At 39.4% G+C, this 21,377-nt stretch overlaps 1 protein-coding gene across 1 annotated transcript; it reads left to right on the top strand.

Moving 5' to 3' along the window:
• The first annotated feature begins 10,194 nt into the window (after positions 1 to 10,194).
• On the top strand, positions 10,195 to 14,690 carry LOC133730555 (histone H2B.3-like). Its single transcript, XM_062158121.1, has 2 exons — positions 10,195 to 10,265; positions 14,336 to 14,690. Exons 1-2 carry the CDS (start codon positions 10,195 to 10,197, stop codon positions 14,688 to 14,690), a joined length of 426 nt encoding a protein of 141 aa, XP_062014105.1.
• The last annotated feature ends 6,687 nt before the right edge of the window (positions 14,691 to 21,377 follow it).

Below are 21,377 nucleotides of genomic sequence, written 5' to 3' on the forward strand. Positions count from 1 at the left end.
AAAAAAATACAAAGTATGTATTTTTTCTTTCAGAGCTAGGTTTTTAAAAGGGAACCTAGACACTTATTCTTATTATCAAAGATCGTCTGTGTGGATGGGTTTGCGGCAATTATGGCCTGTATTATTATCAAACTTGCGGTGGCAGGTAGGTAATGGCATGAATATATATTTTTGGAGGGACAATTAATTGGCTTGGTAACTCATTAGCAGTCAGATTGAACATTGATGATTCAGTTCTGCCGTTCCTTCAAGATCGTGTTGGTGATTATATTGTACAGAATAAATGGGATCTTCCATTAGAGTTTCTTGAGAACTTTCTAGAAGCTTCTAATGATATTATGAAGATTGACATTCCAGAGGCTGTTTTGGAGGATATATACTGTGATATGGCCTACTACTTCGTCTGGCTCCTTGACTGCAGCGGAGGCTTATTCTTTTCTTTCGGACTTGAATGCTCCTCTTGAGTGGGGAAAGGCTATATGGCACAAAGCATTGCAACCCCGAAAAAGCATTGTTTGTTGGAAAGTTTTCCATCACAAAATCTTGGTTGATGAGATCATGCAGCGAAGAGGTAAGATTATTTGCTCTCAATGCTCTCTCTGCTACTCGAATGTGGAATCTGTGAACCATCTTTTCATCAATTGCACTATGCTTCATGACGTATGGACTTCGTTGTTTGACATGTTCCGCCTACAGCGCCCAGCGTTAATTTCTTTACAGGGGCTATTCTCTCCTGTTCTTTTAAACCGGCTTCCGTTTGCTTCAAAACTTTTATGGAGGTTAGCTGTCTACAATCTGTTTTGGTGTATATGGACTGAAAGAAATAAAATAAGGTTTAATGGGAGAGTATTTTTTTTTCTGGAGATTTAAACAGTTCTTTATTAATTCGTTCAAGGAATCAGCATTGTGTTACTTTGTTCCTTGCGATCGAATAGTGTCTGCAGCGCCAGTTTATTCATTGTTAGGAGTCTCTCCACTCAGAGCAAAGGCCCCAAAGTTTTTACCAGTGGTTTGGGAGGCTCCTCCTTTGGGTTGGATAAAGGTAAATACAGATGGTTCATTTTCAGGCCCTACAAGAGCAGGCTTTGGGGGTGTGTTCAGAGATTCTGAGGGGCTTTTTCTTGGGGGCTTCTCATATAATGCTACAGTCCCAAGTGCTATTGATGCTGAGGATCTCATGATTATTGAAGCAATTGATGTTGCTTTGGTCCGTCGCTGGACTCATATTTGGTTGGAATTACAGACTCAATATTGGCACTACGATACTTCAAGAACCCTGGTTTAATTCCATGGAGATTGCGTACCTCATGGTTGAATTGTTTACACAAGGTTAGTCAGATCACTTTCAGAATGACGCATATGTTTAGGGAAGGAAATGCTTTAGCGGACAAATTTGCCCGTTTTGGTGCATCAAATGTTGGTGCAGTCTGGTGGAGAACCTTACCTTCTTCCTTTCTAGCAGAGTTTGGTAGAGACTTGTCTTCAAGAATTAATTATCGATTCTCTTAGTTCATGTTTTTCCGTAGCTTTATAGTTAGTCTTTTGTCTTTGTCGGTTTGTTTTCTTTGTACTGTTTATGTATTGTTCCTTTGCAAGTTTGGGTATGCCCGACTTGTTGCTTTGCGCCTCTTGGAAGTGGTTTAGGCCTAGTCCCCCCTTCCTTTGTATCTTTATTTTCTTTTAATAAAATTTCGACTAAGGGAGATGAGTTAGTCCTTAGCTCGCTTCAAAAAAAAAAAAAAAATGAAATACATACCCAATTCCATAGTTCTTTCCCTCATCCGGAAGTCATACTGTCAATAGTGCAACGTGCGAGCGATCAATCTCTCACTAAGAGTGGAACATTAAATCATGGAGGCTCGTAAGTGAATCTCTCTGTTATATATAATAATTGGGTCATATCATTCTAAGCTTGATGATTTGCATATCATACTAAGCTTGAAAGCATATCCAGATCTTGATACTGAGCATGAACCCAGAACTCGATACTCATGAACCCGGATCTTACCCATGCAGAACTTACTCTTGACCCCAAATCAAAATAATCTTACTCATGAACCCAGATCTTACTCATAAACCTATATCGATCTTACTCATAAACCCATATCAAAATGATCATACTCATGAACCTAATCACAATAAGATCAAAATGATCTTACTCATGAACCCAATCACAATTAGATCAAAATGAACCCAATCACAATAAGATCAAAATGATCTTACTCATGAACCCAATCAAAATTAGATCAAAATGACCTACATGAACAAAACTCAGAAAAGAAAATTCAATTCAAAAAAGGAAGATAGGAACCCTGTGGGTGGTAAAATTGAATTGAAAACACAACCAATATCTCGAAGAGAGACTCATAGACCCCAATTGCAGAAAATTAAATCCTAAAGAAGATTAGTAATCCGACGCCAATCACATCGAATCCAAACCAAAATATGCTTCTCTGTCGAGCATTCAACTTGGAGAAGACGGGTCTCAAGTTTGAGTGCGTGTTGCAACAGAGTTAAATGACTTGGTTATTTTCATTATTTTAATTAAATATTTATTTTTTGAAATTATAGGTTAACAGAGTTAAACCACTGTTAGATGAGTTGGACTGAAATGACAGATGTCAACAAAGTAATGGAAAGACAGGGAATGAGACAGAAAATTAGGGACATAATATTTCCTCCATTAAGTTTTCTTTAGTCAATCTAGATAAAGGATTTGGTGGGATTGGGAGCACCGGCTGGATGAAGGATTTTTCTTGGGATTCTTTTTGCAAAACTCTCACTGATATCAGTGTGAGATTGATTTAAAACTCTCACAGGCTTCCATGTGCGCGCACCTCAAGGATTATTGTGAAATCAATTTCAAGTGTTTACACGGAATTCTGTATGTCTGTTCTTTGTTCACACGGATGTCCGTTTCTATATTTTACATAGATATATGTGTAACGCCCACTTCTCACAGATATCTGTATGAGATAGTTTCAGCCATGGAAGATTGGGACTTGGCTTCTCTGCTATAATTTCTTTTTACTATGATCTGCTATAATTTGCTTTTAAGCTGCGATATCAGCATCAACCAATCCAACGACTACTAATAAAGAGTTTACAAACTCACATTGTGGACTTGAAGCACCATATCATGTCCTCTTCTTCTTCTTCCCTTCCCTTCCCTTCTCTCTCCCCTGCTCTGTGACTAAGCTTCAGATCAAATAAACTTAAGTCAACTTGAATTTCAGATTCCAAAGAGAAAAGGTACACCATGCCTGGGCACTTTTCTTCCTCTTTTGGTCTTATCATCAACTGGGATTATCATAAACAACACAAGCAACCCAAATACCCTGAAATATAGATTTTGCAGCAAAGCAAAAAAAACAATAAAAACCCAAATAATGCAAATTACTTTACAACACCAATGGAGAATTGGGAAATAGTACTAACAATATGGCCTTGGAAATAGGAATGAAGCACATAGTGAAGAGAATCAAAGCCACGTTGAAATGAATAGCTCCAAGCCACAAACCCATCGCCACAAACATGTTTACGATTCTCAATCCGATAGCTTCTTTTCCTTTGATTATCGTCATTACCTCCTTCTCTTCTTCCTGCTTCATCTCCACCATTTATGGGTTCTTACAGAGAAGGGGAGAGGGAATAGACCGGAAGGGAAGAAGAAGAGGACACGATATGGTGCTTCAAGTCCACCAATGTGAGTTTGTAAACTCTTTATTATTAGCAGTTGGATTGGTTGATGCTGATGTGGCAGCTTAATAGCAAATTATAGCAGATCATAGCAAAAAGAAATTATGGTAGAGAAGCCAAGTCCGGAAGGTTGTCCCTCTATAATTTATTTAACATTAAAAAATAATGATTTCTAAATAAATTAATATTTGATGTGTACTGAAGTCGTTGTAAATTGTTGTTCACACGGATAACAATGTGGGTGATAAAGTATTTTAGCGTTCACACATAAATCTGTGAATAATGTCAGTTCACACGGATTTTTGTAGCTATTGTTATTTCATAAACTTCAGTGGTCCCATTTATAAACATTTCACACGTTTATCTGTATGTAATACCAATTCACACAGATACTCGTGGCTTTTAAAAATCTGTGTGAGTTGCTTATTTTGCTAGTAGTGCATGCAGAGCTTCTTGCTTTGTTTGAATGGGTGCATATGGCAGAAGGTTTGGGCTACAATCAAGTCAGTTTTGAGATTGATTCCTCTGTTTTGGCAGCAGCTGTTAACTAAGAGGAGGGGGATCTATCCATGCTTAGTTTTGTTCTTGAAGATTTGAAGGCTCATCTACAGAATCATGTGGAGGTCAAGGTAGTCGTTGCTCCTCGTGAAGCGAATAAGGTAGCGCATATATGTACTTTAGCAACAAAAGCCTTATATATGCATAAAATTATGATAGCCAAATTTGGTTTGGTACTGCACCCGAATTTATAAAGGATGTCATCTGAACTAATGTACTCGTTAATTGTTTCGATGAATTCTATTATCAGAAGAAAAAAAAAAAAAAAAGTCGGTAAAATCTAATAAGAAGCTTATTTTCGGACCAAAAATGTTAAGACAGGAAGTTTAAACAACCCATATACTTTTACCTGAGAAAGTTACCAAAACGGGCAAGGGAAAACTTGAGAACCTTTACGAGATAAAAAGAAGAAAGAAATATACATGGTGGCACAAAAAAAAAAAAAAGTTAAGCATAGGCAGCTAGCAGCGAGAGGTTTGCAAAGAAAAAACAAGGGAAAATGAGCAACCATTCATTTTCTTCCGAAATTTTCAACATGGATGATCTCCATGAGCATGTTGATGATGATCTTGCTGTGAAATCTGTTGTTTCATACTACCCCATTGCTGGTAATGTTTATCCGATCTTTTTTTTTTTTTTTTTTTTTAGTTTGCTTGGCTTTTTCAAATTTAATTTTTGAGGGTTTTTACTCCCAAATTTGCAGTAGTTTCCTATTATGAAGTTTTTTTTTTTTCTTCTTCTTTTGAAGAATCAAAGAAGCCTGTATTTCCGATAAGCTTGCTGGGTTTCGACAACATTCCGGTGCAGCATGTGATGCTAGTAGAGTCAGGTGTACTGGGATCTGAAGTGCTCGGGGAAATAAACTTGGATGAGTCTCTGGACGACCGCGCACTGAGGCAGAGGGTTCTTGAGGTGTTGGTTCAGTCAAACATGGCCGTGAATTGCTGGGTGGTTCACGTGAGCGCAACGAGCAGCGGTGATGAATTTCTGATTCACCCAGCTGATTACTCGGACTGGAAGCTGTTACTGCTTGACCTGTGTGCCTTGAAGGTCTTCACCTCAGTCATGGAGAACGGCTTGTTCGAGAAACTGCTGGAGCTGAGTTTCTTTACGGACGGGCCGGAAGAGAGTGACCCGCATTTCCGGTATTCCTAGCACTACGCCGACTACTCCTTGACGTTCACAAAATTAGTGCTCAATTTAAAACCCTATCAATGTAGTAAGAATAAGTAGGGATCGTTCTCAACCGGGGATTAGGGACTAATTAATTCCTGAAAAATAAAACGTTAGCAAAACAAAACTATATATTATAAACATTATTTACGAAAAATACAAGACAAGGGGATTTAGGATTTATTTAATTTAACAACTAAGTAAATATATACATGTGTGACACATCAAAACCAGAATCAAGTAGAAATATATATGAATGGAACGAAATTAGATAGGATCAACTACTACTAACACGTTGGCAAGGTTTCAAACATCAAATCAAGAATCAAAATATGTTTAAGCATAGAATCGATCAAGAACAAATATGAACGCATACAAAGTTCTTTTTACTTCCCTTAATTAAATTAACTAGATGAACGCACCATAGTTAACCCTATTAATCATGCAATCACTAGTGGTAGCTAATCACTAACAAAAACACTTTCAATGCATTAAGAATCATGGAAGTTTGATCAATTCAAGTCAAGAACACAAGTTAGAACGCTAATCAAGCATGCAAGACTCATTGTTAATTTACCTAAGTAGTTTTAGGTTTTCCACCGAAATAATCAAAGTCTAGAACGCTAGCACCTTAATATGGATTCAATTACATGTTTATCAACCTAAGTATGCATCCAAAGATCAATTAGCACATAAACAATGAGATTGAAGCTCGAAACTAACAATCATGCAAGAACATATTCAAATCGCAATTTATCAATTCAAAAACCTAAAACCTAAAACATGCTTCATAGTATTCAAAAATCACATATCTAAAATCAACACTTCATCATCACAAGAAATCGCAAATTAAAGAACCAAAAAAGAAAACTAAAATCGAAAATCATAGAAACCTGAAATAACTTTCTTATACAAAACCGAAAACATAAAGCTGTGTTCATGGTTACACTTTTTGATCTTCAAGGACGCAAGAAGCTTCAAAAGGTGGTGGAATGGATGAGGATCACGACAAGGATGCTTGAATGGAGAGAAGGATGCTTCGCGGCCTTGAACTTGGAATTCCTTGAAATTGCCGAAATTTGGAAGAGAAGGGGAAGTGTTTGTGGCTTTTGATTCTGAATTTGTGGTGTGTTGAAGAGCTTCACAAACCTCCTTTATATAGTGAACAGCAAGGGCTAGGGTTCCCTTGAATTTCTCTTGAATTACATCACTTCGGCCAATAAGAAAATTGCTTGAAAATTGGAGAGCAAGTAACCTCTATTATGCCGCAATCTTCCATGTATCTAGACTTCAATTCGGCCTCCTTGTATGTAGAGTCATAATTCAATACTTATTCCTCTATTTTCTTCTCATAAAATCCCAAGAATATCCAATAATATATTTGCCGAAAATCCTTGATTATCTCTTGTAAATATCACGGCAAAAAGCAAGTAGAATGGGCCATTGACTCCTCAAAACGTCAAGAAGGATCTAGAGCATCATGTGCAAGTCACATGCTTCAATCTTCGGGCCAAACTCTCCCAAAATGGGCCAATTCGAAATCCATCTTATGTATTGCCGAAATCCATCTTATGTATCGATCATCACACAAAGAGAAGTAACACACATGCAGAACTAATGCCACAGAAAGAAGCAGAGTAGTGACCATTGGGATAGCTGAAGGAGAAGCATACCAAAATTGAAAAATGGGTCATTGAAGCTTTCAAATGCATCCAAAATTACCAACATTGAGTGTATATATGGAATTTTAATTATGAATGATTAGAAAAAGGTTATTGTTGATTCATTGACATTTCATATATAAACTGTTGAAAACTTAAAAACACAAAGTTGCAGTTGCTAATGTATCTCAAAATTTGCATACTTGTAGTTTTAAGAAATTGGTGAATAAGAGTGTGAATCTTAGTATTGTTGGAGTTTGGTTGCAGTGATGGCATTTCCTTGCATTGAGGAAGAAAAATTGTCGAAATATTTGGACAATGCTTTATGTTTTCTCACTGTAAATTTAATTTAAAATTTCTTGATTTAGTCATGAACTCAAGTACTCAACTAATTGTTCCTTATTCCTTATACACTTATTTGGACTTCTTCTGGCATTGTGTTGTGTACTTTTGAGTCACAAGATGTGAACTAGTACAGTTTATGTGTTTTAATTGTTTACTTTGTAATATGAAATTGTGAAGTATTAAAGTTGATAAGTTGTGAAATTGTCAATTATACAGGAAAATTATTTCATTAAATGTTTATATAACTTGTATTTTATATCATTTTATAAATTGAAAAAATGAGACCGAAAAATTTGAGAAAACCGAATTGATTATTGATTTTTTTAATCAAAATCGCAATAATTTTCTCATTAAATGAAAGGACAAATTTCAGTTTAGTACCCTGAGGTTTGGGGGTAACATCATGTCAGTCCCTGCTGTTTCAATTTGATCAGCAACACCCCTGTGCTTTCAATTTCAATCAGCCGTGTCCAATTTTACTGTTCCGTCCAAATCAGATGTTAAATGCTGACGTGGCAGCGACAAACTCAGCTAGTGGGACCAGATAGAGGGGTAAATTTGACATTTCACTTAATTTCCACATTAAAAAAAAAAAAAAACCACTCTTTATCTCTTTCTTTGATCCTCCTCTCCCCGCAAGTCCGCAACTATCTCCGGCGCCCAGCAAATCCAGATGAAGATGAAGGGAATGTTGAGGTGGCCTCCGCCAGCTTCTGGCAAATCCTGAATTCGATTCCTCGCTCGCCACCACGAGCGGCAATCACACTACACCGAATCTGATTGTCTCTTGCATCACAAAAAATCAAGCCCTATCATTGATACATATCCCAATTCACCTGCAAATTAACCACCAAATCTGAAACAAACGCAAATCACCATTTTCTACTGCACTTTACAATCAGCATACAACACAAGCAACCAATTCCAGTCCAAAAACCAATAACAAATTCATTAACTCATCCAAATTTCCTTCTCAACTCAAATAACTAGTATAGTTATGGCAATCTGATAAAAGAAATAACCAGGGAGAACTCGATCTGAACTTAATCAACCACAATACATTCAACTTCCACACTTTGATTCAAAGTTCGGGATATACCTTCGAAAATCGACTTCGATCAACCGAATTCAGCTCCCCTGACTCACTGCCGAAACTGGGTTGATGATGAACTGATGATGTTTGATGCTGCAACCCGGCAAGCTTCTCAATGTTTGATCCACAAGTGCTGTCAAGCCAGAAAAAGCCCAGAAGTGCCGGAAAAACTTGCCGACGTCAAAGACAGCCACGAGGCAGAAGCAACCCCAAAACCAAAATCAGTCAAAATCAATCGAATTGAAAAACTAAGTAGACTAAAGTGGAGTGCATGTCAAACAGTGGTCGGAGTCACCGGAAAATGCAGAAACATCGGAGATCGACAATCCCAAGCCAAACAAAGAACCAGATCCAGACGATGTTGTCTATGGAGATCGACAATCCCAAGCCGATGTCGTCTATGGAGATCGACAATCCCAATCCGATGTCATCTATGGAGATCGATAATCCCAAGCCAAACACCTCCAATCAATTTGGCCATTCTCCGATCCATTCCTTGGGGGAGAGACCAAAACGGAAAAACGAAACAAAAAAATCCCAGAAGACGAAGATGAAGATGCCAGAATAGTACGATCTAGCCAGGTCAAACGACTGCGCAGAGTACAGGAGGGAGAGAAAGAAGAAGGCGATGGTGGCTGAGGTGAGGAGAGAGCTCGATCGGAGAAGACAAGAGGAGGAGAGGACAGAGAGGGAGGAGAGAAAGAGATAAAGAGTGGTTTTTTTTTTTTTTTTAATGTGGAAATTAAGTGAAATGTCAAATTTACCCCTCTATCTGGTCCCACTAGCTGAGTTTGTCGCTGCCACGTCAGCATTTAACATCTGATTTGGACGGAACAGTAAAATTTGGACACGGCTGATTGAAATTGAAAGCACAGGGGTGTTGCTGATCAAATTGAAACAGCAGGGACTGACATGATGTTACCCCCAAACCTCAGGGTACTAAACTGAAATTTGTCCTAAATGAAAACCAGCACGGAAGATTACATACCCTTCCTCCATCATGCAAGATGGATAAGAAAAAGTGGTATATATACTATTTTTTTTTTTTTTGAATCAAACCCAAATCGGGTGCTAATATATTGCAACAGAAGCCAGAATAGGCCGTTACATACCCTTCCACCGTAGACAAGAAGATAGTGGTAGTACCCACAGTGGTACATATCCATAGACCCACTCATTAGACAATTAAATTCGTAGACATAGCGAGAACCCTCCTTTGGTACTGCTCCAGAGGCGCTAGAGGTACATAGAGTGCATAGAAATGCATAGCTTCCTAATACAAGAAAATTATTGTAATTAGATAAACTAAAAAACATAGGTGGGTCTAGGGCAAAACACCCCAGCCCAAGAAGGCAGCCCCAAGAGAATGGGCCCAGCAGAAAAAGGTTGACCCGTGCCCATCCTCATCCTCCAGCACATCCTCCAGCGTCGCCGATCACACTGCCAAACCCGCAGCCGCCGCAAGGCCCCCACGAACTTCTAGAACCGCCTTGGCACGTCGCCACCATGATCGGTCCAGACCCACCATAACCACGCCACCCCAGCGATCCTCCCAGATCCCCAAAGCCTCACCGCCACACTGATCCGCCCAGAAAATCGCCATAGCCACGCCATCGTCACAGATCTGGAAATCCGCTGACAAAGCCTCTTCGCCACCGGTCTTGGATGCTTCCGACGACACCCACCCTCCCTGCACAAAACCAACCGGCCCGGACCCCCTCCGCTAAGCCTCGAACCAACCTCATTCAGGAGACTACCTGGCAACTGCTTTCAAGACCCGCCCGGCAGCAGCCCAAAGCGGCATGGCAAACCAACGCCGACGAGCGCCGCCGGACGAGAAGGAAATCGGGAAAAACTTTGGCGCAGTCCGAGTTTTATGGAGCAAACCCGACTGTTTTGTCTCTGGTATATATACTATAGTACCACCCATTAATAAACAATGCTCACTTATTTAAAAACAAGCCTATAAATTATGCAAAACCATAACATAGCAATAATAGACAAAGTCTAAAAAAGAAAAGACTTAAATTTTCTCCTTGCCCTTAATGCTAGGGCTAAGAGGTTTTGTGAGAAATGCAAAGCAACTTTCCTGTGCTTAAGCTACCTTCTATTGGACTTTGCCTCTCTTCGATCTTCTTTGGCTTAGTCTGCAACAGACTTTCTTTTAGTAAAAGTATACTGCCCGGGGCCTCAAGCCCTCAACCATGACGCCTTGTTTATGAATTTGGAACTCAATTCTAGCATTTTCAGTCGCTTTGTAGGAGCTTCAGTGCATGCAAGTCGATCAAATAACTCTGGTAGCAATATTTTCAGCTTTTTCGGAGAGGAGAATGGGGAAGTTGGGTGACCTCTCTTTGATAATTCAGTCTCAAGCCCTGGAAATAATGCATGGGAGTCATCAATTAATACTATCATTCTAGTGCACAGTCTGGTTTCGAATCACAATTGGCTTGTGTACAGTTGCGTGATCTTCTGCCCAAATAGAGCCCTACTCACCGAATGTAACAACAGAGTCTGAATGCCTTGAAACTTAATGGTCCATTCACAAATATGCTATTGGAAAACCCTAATACCAGATCAACTATCTTACTTTCTGTGCAGCTTGTTCCACTCTTGGCACAACTTTGACAGCCATGGGACATGCTCCTCCCTTATGTAAAATCAGATGACAAGCCCTGCATTTGCCTACGAGCTTCTCGAAGAAGAATGAAATCTCCGCCTCCATATTTGAGTCTAGCTTTAAAGTTTTCTTCAGGAAAAAACGTTTGGAGATCTCATGTGAGACTCGGACCCTAACTTTGCCCTTATTTTCAAATGGTTTTTCATTCAACTCGATATACGTACCTTCCAATCACAGAAGCTATATTAGCAATAATTTTCCTTACCTCGAAGTCTGGTGGGGTGTCTGCGATGTGAACCCAAAAGAACATGGCAGTCATGGCGACCTAGTGTAGTGGCGAAACCTCATAGTACTCCTGCAGCACAACTGGTGCTTGATTGAAGCCCCAAGTTCCACCTCTGAGGTTCAAACCAAAAAAGATCATAAATCGGTCGTCTACCCTCTGTTGGATCTGGAACTCTTTCTCCATAACCCAGACTCGCTAGAGAAAACGACGAAGGTCATTCAGATCAGCAGGTTTCTGCGCAAGTGGGCGAGCAAGCAGGTAAGATTGCAAAGCCCTACGCAGTGCTCCTCCACCTACTTTCGAGATATCAATGATCTCATTGTCGGCAAGGGTCAAGGAAGCAATGAAGGAGGCAGTAACAGCATCGATAGACGCCATAATCTCTTAGGGAATTAGATGAAAAAGTCGTCGCGGTTCTAGGGCTTGGAGTGCGTCGAGGTAGCGGCGCTTAGAGTTTATTTTTGGGTTAATTACATATAAGTGCATATTTGAATGTTTTTTTTAGTCATAAGGTCACCAACTATTTTTTTTCCCTCGTAAGGCCACTAGATTAAAAAAGGTGTTAAATTTTGGATATAAAAACCAACATATTTACATAAATACCACTAGAGTAAAAACTCAACAATCATTCTCTCTCTCCTCTCCAAAGAGGTCTCCGGCCAATTCCGGTGGGTCTCTAGCGACCACAAAAGCTACTGTTACTAACACCAAAAGCTACTCTGATGAGATTTCCAGCAACCTCCGGCGAGATCACAAAAGCTACTGTCACCAACAACAAAAGTTACTGTCACTAGCAACAAAAACTACTCTGGTGAGACAGTCACTAGCAACATAAGCTACACTTGTGAGATTTCCAGCAATCTCCAGTGAGGTCACAAAAAGCTACTCTCACCAGCAATAAAAGCTACTGTCACCAACAAAAGCTACGCTCCTCAAAACCAAAAGCTATTATCCCCACCAACAAAAGCTACTATCACCAACACCAAAAGCTATTGTCACCAATAATAAAAACTACTGTCATCAATACCAGAAAACTACTCTCACCAGTAACAAAAGCTACTCTCATCAATGCCAAAAGTTATAACCAAGCTGAACAAAAACTACTCCTAGAGATTCAGAAAGGTATTCTCAGAGACTAACAAAGCTATGGAAATGCAAAGGATACAACCAAAACAAAAATGCTACTACAATCGAGTAAAGAAAACATATTCAATGATATAAAAAGTATGCAGCGGTCAACAATGATATCACTATGTAAAAAGCAACTTTCATAGTTGTCAAAAGTCACTACCATAGTTGTGAATATTTATTACAATAGTTGTATAAAGCTACAGTCAATGTTTAATGCTACTGTCATTTTTCAGTGGTGACGCTCTAAACCCATAGGCATAATTTTGCCACCTTTAGCATGTTCAACATTTCTTGGTTGGCCAAATAATATCTTGGTCAATGGAGGCTTCAATATCCAAATTCACATGATTTTCGAAATTGACTACGTAGATATGCAAGGGGGAAGAATTCTGCAATAACAGAGATATAACAAAATATTAGTATTTGAAATGAAAACTAAAAACAACAATGTATCGTTGTGCCGCAAACGTAGCACTCTTTATCAACTAGATAATAATAAATAAGCAATCTAAAAAACTACTTTCATATGTACAAAAATCTACTAGCTATAACACACGTACAAATTAAGTTACTAAACCAGTAATAAAAAAAAACTATTGACATAGGTACAGAAAACTACTATAAAATATGTACAAAGCTACTGGACCAGTAATAAAAAGCCATTGACACAGATACAAAAAACTACTATAACAGATGTACAAAGCTACTGAACCAGTAATAAATATGTAATTTTCTATTTATTTTTTTATTTTATTCTTATTATTTTTTTTTTTTGTCTTTCTAAATGTACCCAGCAAATATCTAAATACACCCATAAGGTTTTTTACACCAAGCAAAATCATAGAATCTCTAACTACACCTAGCAAGTTTTCAATAATACCCTTATTTTTAATTAAACCTAGAAAAATCTAAACCATTCATGAATATAAACTCCACAACAAATCCTGCTTCATACCTAGTCTCCGGATTAACACTGAAACATACTCAACTAATTATTCTTTATTCCATATTCGCTTCTTTGGACTTCTTCTAGTATTGTGTTGTGAACTTTTGAGTCACTACAACTGAACTGGTATAGTATATTTGGGTATAGTATATTTGTTTTAATTGTTAAATTTGTAGTGTGAACTTATGGAGTATTGAAGTTGTGAAATTGTCGACTGTGTAGGGAATTTAGTTCATTGAATGTAAACAAAATTTCAATTTGTATTCATACATTTCAAAACTTGTAATTTTTTATTTTTTAAACTGAAAAATGGGATCAAAAAATTGATGGAATCAAACTGATTGTTGTTGGTTCGGGTTTGCTCGTTTCTAAAACTAAAAAAAAATGCCAAAAATCCAAACTGTACTCAAGGTATCGGTTCGGTCTTAGTTTCTTCGGACCGGCCCGACCCGAGTCCAGAGTAAATTTACAAAAGCCCGCCTTCATTGCCCTGCCCGCGAAACCCAAAAGTCCATTTCAAAATCAAAGAAGCATTATTAGGGCCCCGCTCAATTACAGCCCATCCACTACAACCAGTCAAACATCCAAGTCTCCACGTCATCGATCTGCACCTCTCTGTCTCAACCAATGAAATCCCACCCCGCTCTCCGGAACCTTGTCAGCTAGCTTCTCCTCCACCGGTTTCTTCCCGGCCGGCTTCTTCTCTGCCTTTGGTGCCATTGTTGAGGGTTTCAGAGCTTTCTAGGGTTTTTAGAGACTAGAAAACAGAGAGGCTTTTGGATTGTGAATGTGAAGAGGTTGGGTTTTTGGGTTTATATTATATACGGGCTGAGAAGAAGCTCCGAGCGGAGAAGAAGCTTCCGGCTTCGAAGGACGCCGCCGAGAAGAAGAAGAAACGTCCGAAGAAGAGAGTGGGGACCAACAAGACCTACATCTTTAAGGTCCTGAAGCAGGTGCACCCTGACATTGGGATATCGAGCAAGGCCATGGGGATTATGAACAGTTTCATCAATGACATATTTGAGAAGCTGGCTGCCGAGTCTTCCAAGCTTGCGAGGTACAATAAGCAGATGACAATCACTTCGAGGGAGATTCAGACTGCGGTGAGGTTGGTGCTTCCTGGTGAGCTTGCTAAGCACGCTGTTTCTGAGGGGACTAAGTTTACTACTACTAATTAGGGTTTCTGGGGTTGTAGGGAGGAGTATTTTGGGAATGGGATATATATATACGGCTAAGATGTGAAAATATAATCGGAAAGTGGGGAAAAACTGGAAATCCGCACCGAAGCAAAAAGTGCGGACGTCCGCACCCAAGAAGGGCTATATATATATATATATATATATATATATATATATATATATATATATATATATATATATATATATATATATTATAGAATGTATTTATTTGACCCCTGCCTCTCATTCAAGATTGTGCCATCTTTTGGAGCAATGCTTGGGCACATTTGACTGATACAATCAAGCAAATGCAGAACCTTCCAACACACTGGTTTTCTGAGAGAGCTTGAACTGGTGGAATATCTTTGTATATTATTGTAAGACCTCGGAAATTTGTTATTAATTCCTAAATGTTTCCTGGGATTAATAAAGTGTTCGTTTGTACGATTTCGTGGTCCGAGGGTGGAGTTGAATTATTTTCGGACGAATAATTATTCGAAATGCACGTGTTACGAAGTTTGACTTTTTATATGTTTAGATTCTGTGAGAACTTCCTTCACGAAAGTTGTAGAGCGCGTCGATATGAGTTCGTAGACATGTGGAACGCGAAAATCGGAGTTTGTATGAAGAAGTTATGGCCATTGGAAAAAGTTTCCATTTTAGTTAAATAGCAAAAATCCCAAAAATTTTCAGAAAACCCGAAAATTTCCACAAAGGCTATGTTTGGTTGGTGGGAAAGGAAAGGAATCAATTTCCTTTCCCATGGGAAAGTGAATACGGAGGGGGGGGGGGGGGGGGGAGGGAATGGATTTCCTCCACTTTTTCCCTTCATTTGGGAAAGTGTTTCCCTTCCAATGGCTGTCCCAAACACAGGAAAGGAAACACTTTCCTTTCCCAAGGCCCATTTTCCAGGAAACAAACAAGGCCAAAGGGAAAGTTTCTCCCCCGACCTCAGTTCCGCCCAGCCAACTTCGGCGGCTTCGTTCTCCGCCGTCCGGCCACCATAGGCCGTGATTTTTGTCCCTATTTCTTCGCCCCAGTCCCAACGTCGTCTCCATGAAGTTTCACGGTGTGGGTAGACATGTGCACTACGCTACAAGGCCGAGAAGTTGCACGGTGGAGATGCAAATAGCCTCAAATCGCCGGCCACTTTAGCTCGAGTTCTTTGAGGGCTTTTCTAGCCCAGAGGACGTAGATGCTTCTTTCCAAGCGTCTTCCAACTATTTAACCTGTGGAGCTCGAATTTGGAAGATTGGGAATCTAGGTTCTTCGAATTTCTGAACTTGCGAGGTAAATTCCGGCCAAATGGCTTTGATTCTGACTTTGTACTAGTTATGAATGTTTCAATTGGAGTTGAGATGAAGAACTTTGATGTTGGAAGTTTTGTCAAATTTTGACTTTGGTTTGGTGGCTGTGCCGCCACTGTGGTGGTGGTTTCCAGCGGCCTCCGGCCACCTCTGGGGCAGTTTCTGCTCTTCAGTGTGATCTACTCGTCGATACGAGCATTTCGATATATAGTTTGTAATTTTTGGAAATCGTATGAGCATGTTATGAATTTTCAAAGTTTTAGGGTTTTCAGTTTGATCGGTTTATGATCCGTAGGGATTCGGTCGTCCGATTGACTTGTAATTTTGATGGATTGATCGTACAAGTATTCTGGAGACCTCAGGTGGTCTCGGATGAAGTTTCGCCTCGATTGGCGTCACTTTCGGATTTTTAGTGTGTTTCGGAATTAAATGGTTTTTGTTAATTCGTGTGCTGAATCGAGGTTGTACTTGCTTTAGGTGATTGACAGTACGTCCGGTATTTTATCTCGGCTGTAAGAGAAGACGCAGCGGGATTTAGAGGTGAGTAAATCTCACGGTGTTTCGGTTGATAAATTAGTTATGTTTTATTTTAGTATATTTTATTGTTAGCATGAGAAATCATTTTCGAAACAAATTATTTGTTTTAAAATATATGAACTTGATCGACAACGGTTCATGGGTAAGTTAAAACAATGTTTTGATATAAAATGATTTTTGAAAGGAATAATTTATAAAACTATAGTTGGTATTAGTGGTCATTCCTGCGTGAATGACTACAGATATATATATAATGTTATACTTCCGTACACAAATGTTATACTTATTATGTCATAAACGAACATAATAAAAATAAACAAGAGGCGAGGTTCGAACCTCAGACCTCTTGCACATGAATCTCGCTCTCAACCACTCGAGCACAAGCTGCTCTCGATGATAACTATACCATTCCTTTTATTTAAACCAAGCTGTTTCAAATTTGGCCCAAAACACCCAAAACTATTCAGGAATTTGGCCCAAGGATTTCACCCAAAACTATTCAGAAATTCAGCCCATTGGGCCTCCACCCACAACTACAGTGAGGGCCTTGATCCGAGACAAGCCCACGTACGGCCCACCTGCCACGGCTTATCCCTTCCGTGATTTAAGGCAATCAGAATCACTTTCGGCTAAAGCTGTCTGCCACAGCGCCTCGAGATTCGACATGTCCCCTTACACGCTCAACACGCGCCAACAGCTTTTCCGGGTTTCGGGGCGACTTTAATCCAACGCGTGGATTCAAATTCTGAGATCGTTCATCCAACGGTGGAGATCTGCTCACCTTGTTCTATAAATAGGTGCATTCTGGAGATGCGACTGTTCACTCCAAAGGAAAAGAAATTTTCTTCCGAGCTCAAGCCTTTCTCTCTCAACTCTTCAGCCTTTCTCTTCTCAAATCCCCAGTTTTTCACTCTCAGATCTTCAATCTTTTCCTCCAAATCTTCAATCCTTCTTTCTCAGATCTTTTCTTCCATTTGAAGATTCGATCTTTTCTTTCCTCTGAACTTTCAGATCTCCAACACCCCTTCATCGACCTTAATCCTTCTAAGGTCAATCTCCCACAAACACTTAACAACTTCGTTCTTCAATTTACACTTCCTCTCAACTCATCACCATGGAACCACGAACTCTGCAACTAATGGAGCTACAAACCCAGCAACAAATCGAGGATGGAGGAAACAACCAAGCAGCCGGGAGTAGTGCCAACACGGATTTCTGGCGAAGCCGTACCAGGTGGATTCCTACTCCAGATCAAATAAGAATCCTCAAGGATGTTTACTACGACAAGGGAGTTAAGACCCCAACTACAGAGCATATTCACGAGATCTGTCTCCAGCTGCAACAGTATGGACAGGTTGAGGGCAAGAACATTTATTTTTGGTTCCAGAATGTCAGGGCACGAGAGAAGCAGATGAAGAGGTGTAATCAGGCTGCTCAAGTGCCCGTGGGAACTAGTTCTACTGGTACTGGTGGATTCATTGATATTAATTTTGGGTCCACTAGTCCTACTGGTGCTGGTGGATCCATTGACATCAATTTTGGGTCCACTAGTTCTACTGGTGCTGGTGGATCCATTGATCTCAATTTTGGTTCCACAACAGGAGGACAATCTTCCATGGAACAACGAGGAGGAGTTCGCCAGGAGTTTGAAACTCTTCCTCTGTTCCCCGTGCACGGCGAGGACGTCTATGGTAACCCGAAGACTACTTCCGAGGAAGGTAGCGCATATGATTACTATTTCGGTGGCTCAGGCGGTTACAACCGTGGATCTCCAGTTTCTCTTGAGCTCAGCCTCAACCCATCCGGAGCTACTGATTAGGCTTAGTATAGCGTAGTTCCAATTTCCTTTTTGTAATATTAAATCAATAAGATGGTGTGCATGTTTTCTTTTCTTTTTGTTTAGCTCGCTTCCATAAAAAAAAAATTAAAAAAATGTAAAATCTAATTAAAAATATAAAAAAACTCAGTAATTCTCTAGATGTAAATCTATGTGAAGAGAGATCTCCTCAAGGGAAATCTATGTGAGGAGAAATCCCCTCAAGGAGAATCCAGGTGAGGTGAAATACCTTCAAGGTGATGTTGTGTGAGAAGTAATTCTCTAAATGCAAATCTGTGTAAGGAGAGATCTCCTTAAAACGAATATAGGTGAGGAAAAATCTCCTCAAAGCGAATTTGGGTTTTCCCTTCGAAGGAAATCCGAGTGAGGAGTGGAATCCAAGTGAGGGCAGAAATTCCCTGAAGACGAATCTAGACAAGGAGTAGGTTTTCTAGTTTTAAGTGAAATGTAGATCTTTTATTCTCTCATATGGAGTAGGTATTCCGTTCGGTCAAATTATTATCAAGCCGAGAAATTAATCCCATTGGTCAGAGCAATAGCACGCGGATCGCGATCTCCACCACCTTCTCTTACAACATCAGCTGTCCATTAGAGTCCTCATCAACGGCCCAAACTCCCTCTCCACACCATTCTAAACCTCCCTAAAGTTTTACCTCTCCCACTCTCCACTATAAACCCCGCAAATCTCATCCCTTCCCACCATCACCATTTCAACCTTCTCCGATTCTCAAATCTCAATCTCATCCAAAAACCCATCAACCCCTTCTCTTCTTCTCAGGGAGATCAAGAAGTACCAGAAGATCAACCTTCTCCGATTCTCAAATCTCAATCTCATCCAAAAACCCATCAACCCCTTCTCTTCTTCTCAGGGAGATCAAGACGTACCAGAAGAGCACTGAGCTTCTGATCCGCAAGAGGGCTTGAGAGAGATCTAATGGAAATTTGGGAAATGTTTAATCTTTTAGATGTAGATTTTGTGTTTCAATTCTCTGGTTTTGGAGTTCCTAGATCTGGAATTGGAGTATTTTCTCTCTGTAATTTGTTAATGGCAATCTAATGCGTAGTTGGATTTGTGATCATATTGTTGGCTTCTGTTTTGCTGGATGTAGTTCAAGGGGAGTCTGTATATATGTTTTGTTGAAACATATTATAAAGATCAGATTTTTGATGCTTTCTTAAGTTTGCGATGATGACGATGATTCGCTTTCTATTGAATGTGAAGAATCTGTAGTTTAGCAGTGTAGGAAAATGAATGGAAGAAGTGGTAACTGTGATGTTTGCCTCACTGGTTTCAAATCAAGTGTCGGGCCAAAGCTCAAGGCTCTTTGCTTATATGGTGATTTACTAATGTAACTTTTGCGCATGCATTTAATTTTTTCCTGTATTAGTTTGGGATAAAATTGAACATAGGGGAGAGGTGTTCAGAGATCATTGAGGGGAGTTCATAGGGTCATTCGCTTCACTGCTTCTTGCCTTCTTTCTATGACGTTTTGCAAATGCCATAAAAATGTTTACCATGATGATTTCTAATGACGTTTTAGCAAATTTTCTGTCACGCCCCGAATTTTGAATAATAAATTCAAATCCGAAACATGAATTAAACCACTTAATTAAATAAACGTTCTGAATTTTTTTCTCAATATAATCTCACCACAAGGTACACAAACTCCAAATCTCGAAACCTCGAGTTCATTATTACAATTCACTCTCACAAGCAATATTGTAAAGCTCTAAATGAGCATAACACACCTCACAACTTACAATTGCTGTAAAACTCTAACAATTGCTCTAACCGCACGATCACCGTCCTGGTTCTCCCGTCCTGTAGGATTACCCGCTACACAATTTGAATAGTGTACCGGGAGTTGCAACAACACAAAACCCGGTAAGCTTTTGACAGCTAGTATGAGTAAACAAGAAAGAACTGTTGATTTATTAAATTACAAGACCACCACAAACCCACGTTACTTTCTCACTCTCATATATATATATAGACACTTATGAGTTACTCTCAATTTAGCTCATAAGATCACTCACTCTCATATATATATATAGACACTTATGAGTTACTCTCAATTTAGCTCATAAGATCCCTCACTCTCATATATATATATAGACACTTATGAGTTACTCTCAAATTCGCTCATAAGATTTCCCAACATTTGGTAGACAGACTCATATATATATATAGACCCTTATGAGTTACTCTCAATTTCCCTCATAAGGTTACCATATATATATTGACACTTATGAGTTACTCTCAATTTCACTCATAAGGTCACTCCACATTTGGCAGACAGACTAGAGCTCTAACTGAACGTAACCACTCGTCCGGCCACAGACGTGATTACGATTTAATACTATTAATAACCACCAGCCCGGTACGAGAGCGTGATTCACTAATAGATGCCATGGTCACCTCGTGACCTAGTGATTTCCACAGATCACAACAATTTATTGTTCCTCAACAATAAAACTCAACACCTCTCACAATATATTGTTTCTCAACAATAAACTCAATATCTCTCACAATATATTGTTTCTCAACAATAACTCAACACAACTCCAACAATACATATTATTTCACGTAATAATATATATACAGACATTCACACAGGAATGTCTAGTAACACCAACAATAGTTCATATGATTGCAACAAAATAAAGCAATTAATTGTATTGGGTTCGTAATATGAACCACGTGAGGTTTACTCACCTCGATAATCCCGCTGCGTCTTAAATTCAGCTCAAAATACGATCCACAATCGTCCACCAACTCAAACCGTCAATCACCTAGTCAGATACGATCTTAACTTAGCAATCATTCATAACCCACACATATACGGAAATCCAACGGTCGGATTCTAATTTAATGATGATCCAACGGTCAGATCGAATTTATACGATGATCCAACGGTCGGATCTGAATTTAATGATGATCCAACGGTCGGATCCTCACGGATCGCCTTTAGGATCATCCTCCAAAATTATCACGAAGACTCAGAT

The sequence above is a fragment of the Rosa rugosa genome, chromosome 2 (genome assembly GCF_958449725.1).
Source record: "Rosa rugosa chromosome 2, drRosRugo1.1, whole genome shotgun sequence".
In the NCBI taxonomy this organism is placed as follows: domain Eukaryota; kingdom Viridiplantae; phylum Streptophyta; class Magnoliopsida; order Rosales; family Rosaceae; genus Rosa; species Rosa rugosa.

Bases quoted from the DNA above. Each gene is read 5' to 3' on its own strand.
- LOC133730555 (XM_062158121.1), top strand. From the start codon at position 10,195: ATGCTTCCGACGACACCCACCCTCCCTGCACAAAACCAACCGGCCCGG. The intron at 10,266-14,335 runs CAACCTCATTCA...TTTATATTATAT, and splicing joins CCCTCCGCTAAGCCTCGAAC to ACGGGCTGAGAAGAAGCTCC.